General features: G+C 43.2%; 1 protein-coding gene across 1 annotated transcript in view; it reads right to left on the bottom strand.

Moving 5' to 3' along the window:
• Positions 1-6,113: 6,113 nt before the first annotated feature.
• LOC144493921 (uncharacterized) overlaps positions 6,114-7,926 on the bottom strand; it is a 50,517-nt gene continuing 48,704 nt past the window's right edge. Inside the window, exon 14 of the mRNA XM_078213502.1 lies at positions 6,114-7,270. Within this exon, the coding sequence (XP_078069628.1) occupies positions 7,134-7,270 (137 nt within the window). The 3' untranslated portion in view covers positions 6,114-7,133. The remainder of the gene's footprint in view (positions 7,271-7,926) is intronic.

Raw genomic sequence — 7,926 nt, 5'->3', positions numbered from 1 at the left:
TACTGTAATTAAGGATAACATCAGGGCGGTAGTGAGAGACGATATAGGCTCTAAGGAACAAAATGTGGAATCAATGTGGGTGGAGATAAGGAATAGTAAGGGGAAAAAGTCACTGGTGGGCGTGGTCTATAGGCCCCCAAATAATAACTTCAAGGTGGGGTGGGCTATAAACAAACAAATAACAGATGCATGTAAAAATGGAACAGCAATAATCATGGGGGATTTTAACCTCCATATTGATTGGTCAACTCAAGTCAGACACGGTGGACTTGAGGAAGAGTTCTTAGAATGCTGTCGCGATAGTTTCCTCGAACTGTATGTTACAGAACCTACGAGGGAGCGAGTTATCTTGGATTTGGTCCTGTGTAATGAGGCAGGTAAAATTAATGATTTCCTTGTGAGGGATCCTCGTGGAATGAGTGATCACAATATGGTTGAATTTCTAATACAGATGGAGGGTGAGAAAGTAGGGTCCCAAACCAGTGTCCTCTGCTTGAACAAGGGGGATTACAATAGGATGAGGGCGGAGTTGGCTAATGTAGACTGGGAACACAGACTAATTGGTGGAACAGTGGAGGATTTTTAAGGAGATTTTTCTTAGTACGCAGCAAAAATCTATTCCTGTGATAAAGAAAGAATGTAAGAACATGGATAACTAGGGAAATAAAGGGGAGTATCAAATTAAAAACCAATGCATACAGAGTGGCCAAAATTAGTGGGGAACTAGAAGATTGGGAAGGCTTTAAAAAACAACAAAGAACTACTAAGAAAGCAATAAAGAAAGGAAAGATAGATTATGAAAGTAAACTAGCACAAATTATAAAAACTGATAGTAAAAGTTTTTACAAATATATAAAATGGAAAAGAGTGGCTAAAATAACTGTTGGTCCCTTAGAAGATGAGAAGGGGGATTTAATAATAGGAAATGAGGAAATGACCGAGGCCTTAAACAAGTTTTTTGTGTCGGTCTTCACAGTGGAGGACACAAATAGCTTCCCAATAATTGATGGTCATGGGACTGTAGGGGGTGAGGACCTTAAAACGATCACTATTACTAAAGAGGTAGTGCTGGATAGGCTAATGAGACTAAAGGTAGACAAGTCCCCTGGTCCGGATGGAATGCATCCCAGGGTACTAAAAGAAACGGCAGAAGAAATAGCAAATGCATTCGTTGTAATTTATCAAAATTCACTGGACTCTGGGGAGGTGCCAGCTGATTGGAAAACAGCTAATGTAACGCCACTGTTTAAAAAAGGAGGTAGACAAAAGGCAGGTAACTACAGGCCGGTTAGCTTAACATCCGTAGTTGGGAAAATGCTGGAATCTATCATGTTTGACTAATTTACTGGAATTGTTTGAGGATATAACGAGTGCGGTTGACAGAGGGGAACCAGTGGATGTGGTGTATTTAGATTTCCAGAAGGCATTCGATAAGGTGCCTCACAAAAGATTGCTGCATAAGATAAAGGTACATGGAGTTGGGGATAAAGTGTTAGCATGGATTGAGGATTGGCTATCTAACAGAAAGCAGAGAGTCGGAATAAATGGGTGCTTTTCCGGTTGGCAATCAGTGACTAGTGGCGTGCCGCAGGGATCGGTGCTGGGGCCCCAACTATTTACCATATACATAGACGATCTGGAGGAGGGGACCCAGTGTAGGGTAACAAAGTTTGCGGATGACACAAAGATGAGTGGGAAAGCAAATTGCATGGAGGACACAGAGAGTCTGCAGAGAGATTTGGATAGGCTAAGTGAGTGGGCAAGGATCTGGCAGATGGAGTATAACGTTGGTAAATGTGAGGTTATCCACTTTGGAAGGAATAATAGTAAAATGGACTATTATTTAAACGGTGAAAAATTACAACATGCTACTGTGCAGAGGGACCTGGGGGTCCTTGTGCATGAATCACAAAAACTCAGTTTGCAGGTGCAGCAGGTAATCAAGAAGGCAAATGGAATGTTGGCCTTTATCGCGTGAGGGATGGAATATAAAAGCAGGGAGGTCATGCTACAACTGTACAAGGTACTGATGAGGCCGCACCGAGAGTACTGTGTACAATTTTGGTCCCCTTATTTAAGAAAGGATATATTAGCTTTGGAGGGGGTACAGAGGAGGTTCACCAGGTTGATTCCGGAGATGAGGGGGTTAGCTTAAGAGGAGAGATTGAGTAGGCTGGGCCTGTACTCATTGGAGTTTAGAAGGTTGAGGGGAGATCCTATGGAGACATATAAGATTTTGAAGGGGCTAGACGGTAGAAGCAGCAAGGTTATTTCCATTTACAATGGAAACAAGGGGGGGCATAGTCTCAAAATATGGGGGAGTCAATTTAGAACAGAGTTGAGGAGGAACGTCTTCTCCCAGAGGATAGTGAATCTTTGGAATTCTCTGCCCAATGAAGCAGTAGAGACTACCTCGTTAAATGTGTTTAAGTCACAGATAGATAGATTTTCAACCATTAAGGGAGTTAAGGGTTATGGGAAGCGGGCGGGTAAGTGGAACTGAACCCACTATCAGATCAGCCATGATCTTATTGAATGGCGGAGCAGGCTTGAGGGGCTAGATGGCCTACTCCTGCTTCTATTTCTTATGTACAATAGTATGTTTGAGGTTGGGCAGTTGTTTGAAGGCAAGTAGTGGGAGTGTGGGGATGGCCTTGGCGAGATGTTCGTCTTCATCGATGACATGTTGAAGGTGCCGGAGAAGGTGTCGTAGCTTCTCTGCTCTGGGGAAGTACTGGACAACGAAGGTTACTCTGTCTGCCGTGTCCTGTGTTTGTCTTCTGAGGAGATCGGTGCGGTATTTTGCTGTGGTGCATCGGAACTGTCGATCGATGAGTCGAGCGCCATATCCTGTTCTTATAAGGGCGTCTTTCAGCATCTGAATCATAGAATCCTACAGTGCAGAAAGAGGCCATTCGGCCCATCGAGTCTGCACCAACCACAATCCACATATCCCTACATATTTACCTACTAACCCCTCTAACCTATGCATCCCAGGACACTAAGGGGCAATTTAGAATGGCCAATCAACCTAGCCTGCACATCTTTGGACTGTGGGAGGAAACTGGAGCACCCGGAGGAAACCCACGCAGACACAGGGAGAATGAGCAAACTCCACACAGACAGCGACCCGAGCCGGGATTCGAACCCAGGTACCTGGAGCTGTGAAGCAGCAGCGCTAACCACTGTGCTACCGTGCCACCCGTGCTGAATGTGTCTGTTGTGATCCTCCTCATCTGAGCAGATCCTGTGTATATGGAGGGCTTGTCTGTGGGGGATGGCTTCTTTAGCGTTTAGGGTGGAAGCTGGAGAAGTGGAGCATCGTGAGGTTATCCATGGGCTTGCGGTACAGTGAAGTGTTGAGGTGACCGTCCTTGATGGAGATGCGTGTGTCCAGAGAATAGTCCATGGTAAGTCTGATGGTGGGATGGAACTTGTTGATGTCATCATATAGTTGTTTCAGTGATTGTTCACCGTGAGTCCAAAGGAAGAAAATGTCATCGATGTATCTAGTGTATAGCATCGATTGAAGGTCCTGTGTGGTGAAGAGATCTTGTTTGAACCTGTGCATGAAGATATTGGCATATTGAGGTGCGAATTTGGTCCCCGTGGTTGTTCCATGTGTCTGGATGAAGAACTGGTTTTTGAAGGTGAAGACGTTGTAATCCAAAATGAAGCGGATGAGTTGCAGAATTGCGTCTGGAGATTAGCAGTTGTCGTTGTTGAGTACTGAGGCAGTTGCAGCAATGCCGTCGTCGTGGGGGATGTTGGTGTCGAGTGCCGAGACATCCATTGTGATGAAGTGTCCCATGGGTGCTGAGTTTCTGTAAGAAGTCCGTAGTGTCACGACAGAAGTTCAGGGTTCTTTGTATGAAGGGTTTCAGGATGCCCTTGATGTAGCCGGAGAGGTCCTCACAGAGTGTCTCATTGCCTGATGCGATGGGACGGCCGGATGTGTTGGCCTTGTGTATCTTCGGGAGACAGTAGAGACCTCCAACGCGGGGAGTATGTGAGATGAGAGCACGGAGGGTGCTCTGAAGGTCCGGATCAAAGGTCTTGATTAGTCTTTTGAGTTGATGGGTGAGTTCTTTGGTCGGATCTGCAGGTAACTGTCTGTAATGTTCCTCATTGTTCAGTTGTTGGTACACTTGTTTGCAGTAATCCGTTCTGTTCAGTATGACAGTGACCCCTCCTTTGTCTACTGGTTTGATGACAATGTTGTGGTTGGTCTTGAGAGCGCTGATTGGGTTGTGTTGTGCTTGGGTGACGTTCGGAGCTGTCTTGTGAGTGCAGCTGATGAATCTGGCATTGACGCACCTCCTGACAGCTTGGGCATACATGTCGAGTCGAGGGCAGCGGCCATCCGGAGGAGTCCAATTCGACTCTTTCCTCTTCAGTTGCTGCACCGCGGATCTCTCTGTCGGTTGTTCCGGTTCATTGGCTGTCTCATTGAGTTCGCTGTTGGCCTCTTGGGGTTTGTAGAAGAACTCCTGGAGTCTCATTTGCCTGATAAGTTCCTCTGTGTCTGCTGCGAGACTGATGGGGTCCATTTTGGTGGTGGGGCAGAAATTGAGCCCTCGGCTGAGAACTTTGATTTTGTCTGGTTGAAGTGTGTAGTCTGACAAGTTGACAATGGACTTCCTTGCCTTTTTAAACATTAGATCACTTAAGCATCAAATTGCAGCACAAGATTTACTCTTAAAATTTCAACTTTACTAAACCCGCCCCCCCCCCCCCCCCCCCACCCCCAAAATGTACTTACACATAACACTCACCACATCCTCGGACAACAATTCCACATTTCTGGTTACTGTGAAAGCACCAAGCGGCATGCTCTTGATGGCTGCCAGAATTTCATTTTTGTTTTTAAAGTCTTTGAACAAGGTGTCAGCAGCAACCATCATAGCCTCTTTGATAACTTAGCCACGATGAATGGTTTCTTATGTTTTGCCAACAGGTGCCAAATATAAAAAGGCACCTTTTTGCTAGCTTTGCCTTTAGCCATACGTTTAGAAAAGAGTGACTGTTGCCTTTGCAATATTCCCTTTAGCTCCCCAGCTTTCTTTGTCTGAATGGTGCTATTTAAAGGGAAGTTTTCTTGACATTTTGCATCCATTGTCTTGTGATGCAGTTCCAAATGGCCTCTTTTATTCATTTGTTGACAAATGGTCTTGCCTTTGACATTTGTGAAAAAAAAATTAACTTTCCCATTCCTGGTGGAAATGGTACGGTTTTGCTCTCTTGGAGGTCCCTGGCTTCTCATTTATTATTTGGTCTTTACCCAGCTTAGTCCACGTTTTGTCACCAGCGATTTGGCAGTCAATGAACCGATTCACTCATCAACATGAGAAACCCAATCTCTGTGCATTTTCGGCAGCGGTCTGGCAGTCAATGAGCGGTTTCGCTCATAATCACGAGAAGCCAGAGTTCTGTGCATTTTCTGCAGTGGTTTGACAGCCAATAACGATCGATTTTTCGATACTCCAGGATTGGCTTGTCGAGTGCATTCAACTATTTGGAGACCACTGGTGTACAGTATTGGTCTCCTTATTTAAAGAAGGATATAATTGCATTGGCAGCAGTACAGCGAAGATTTACTAGACTAATACATGGCATTGGAGAGATGTCTTATGAAAAAAGATTAAACAGATTGAGCTTGTATTCGCTGGAATTCAGTAGAATGAAATACAACTTGATCGAAACATATAAGCTCCTGTGGGATCTTGACAGGGTGGATGTGGAGAGGATGTTACCTCTTGTGGAAGAATCAAGGATTAGGAGTCACTGTCTAAAATTAAGGGTAGACCCCTTAAAATGGAGGTGAGGCAATTTATTTTCTCTGAGGGTCGTGAGTCTTTGGAGCTCTCTTCATGAAAGGGTGGTGGAAGCAGAGTCTTTGAATATTTTTTAGGCTGAAGTGGACAGATTCTTGGAAAGCAAAGGGGTGATAGATTATTGGGAGTAGGCAGAATGAAGATTTCAGTTTACTATAAGATCAGATATGATCTTATTAAATGGTGGAGCATGCTTGAGGGGCCGAATGGCCTCCTACTCCTTGTTCATGTGTTAAGAAATTCAGATGCCTAAATATTGAGAATCATGTTTTGCTGATTTTATCATTAAGTTTATTTTGTGTTCTCAAGCATTACATTTTATGCAGGTTCATTTGTACACTTTTATGAAACTATTGTACATGTGGATAGACTTTCATACATAGAATCTCTGCAGTTATCTTGCATCAGTTTGTCCATTCCCTCAATTATTACGCCATTGCATACACATCTCTATCTCAGGCAGGCTATGCTTTTAAAGAACTAGGGCTCAGAGAGGTTGTAACTCTGAAGGAATTAAATAGTTACAGTGATCAGTTGGTCCCTTGTAATGCTGAATTTGAGCGACATACTTATTAGTCTTGGCGTATACTTTGTGGCTCATGTACTGGCAGCAATTTCTTTCGTCATTGTGGTGAACCATCGTTGGTTACCACTGTGGGTTATTCCAATGTTACTGTTGGGTTAGGGTGTTGCCACTGTGGGGGTTGTTATAATGTTGTTGGGTTAGGGTGTTTACACTGTGGGATTAATATACCTGTGGTGGATGTTGTTATGGCACATCCCGGTCGGGCCCCGCCTCCTGGGGAGAGGTATAAGACCCTCTGCTCAGGCGGGACCCCTCCAGTCTGGAATGGTGTACTCGTGTTAGATAGTTCCATTGTTTGTCAATAAAAGCCTTCAATCGCTGAAGCCTTGTACCTCGTGCTTGATTGTCGCGCATCAGTCATTAATTGTTGCTTAATATAAACATGGAATAGAGGTACTCTGATAATACATTGAGTTTATTGGTAAGTTTTTTCAATTATCACTATTTTTTAAAAACCACTTTAGGTAAGTGTGGACCTAGAATAACTGTAACATTGTAAAAACAACTGTTAGTAATTATTTTTAGTGTTTTTGGCTGGTAAACCATGATTGTTCTAAACAGCGGTCAAACAATTTTCTGCAGGAAGGAGATAACATTCTGCAGAATGAATTGGCGACATACTAACGAATTAAGAATAAACAACTGTGAAATGAGTTTGCGTAATTGTTACAGTATCTTTTAAGAAATCAAAAGCACTTTACAATGCTCAGTGTTCATTGCAGAAAACGTTTTTGGTTGCCAATTTCCCAGATGTACTGCAGTGGAACATTTTTCATTTTGTCCTGGAATATTCTATTAAACATCTCATTTTCGGCCACTGTGAAATGGTTTTTCCAGTCTCCAACTGTCCCTGATGAAAGGATAAGAGAAGTGTCTTAGACAATGCACAAGAACAGTCTAAATGCTAATAAACTCGCTACTTTTGTATCTTTAGATCAGCACTATTATAGCCATTTCTTTAAGTCAGTCCGAGACAACTTTGGGCTGCAAGCTCATCCAAGTCCAATCATTGATATTTTGTTACCATTGATTAGGAGGCTTGTTCATCATGGATGTGTTCAGATTGTAGCTTTTGACCTGCAACTCTGCAAGTGCTTCAAGAGGCTGTGGCAAGAATTGGCAAAATTCACCCAGTGAGGGTCAGTAAGTTCAAATGACAGGCATGGTTAACCGTCTAGTTGGGAAACTCAATGTTCTTATGGAACAAATGCAATTCTGTAAAATTAGGTTTCGTAAGTGGAGATTAAAAAATTATTTATCAAAATGTGCTTTGAATATTTAAAATTTGATAAAATGCACATAAACATCACACTGTACATTGAGATCATTTGCTGCAGTATAGCATAGGAGGACATGGAACTAGTGAGAAGGAGGGGCACATTTTCAATTAATCTGCTACCCGCTTCTTAGAATGTTCACACAATTTCAAGTACAGTTAGCTTCACTCAAAGCTATGGCTATCCATAACTGAAATCAGCTTTGTTCTTAATGTAAGAGATGCAAAAT

The sequence above is a fragment of the Mustelus asterias genome, chromosome 5 (assembly GCF_964213995.1).
Source record: "Mustelus asterias chromosome 5, sMusAst1.hap1.1, whole genome shotgun sequence".
Taxonomy (NCBI): Eukaryota; Metazoa; Chordata; class Chondrichthyes; order Carcharhiniformes; family Triakidae; genus Mustelus; species Mustelus asterias.
This window is presented reverse-complemented; position numbering and strand designations above follow the sequence as displayed.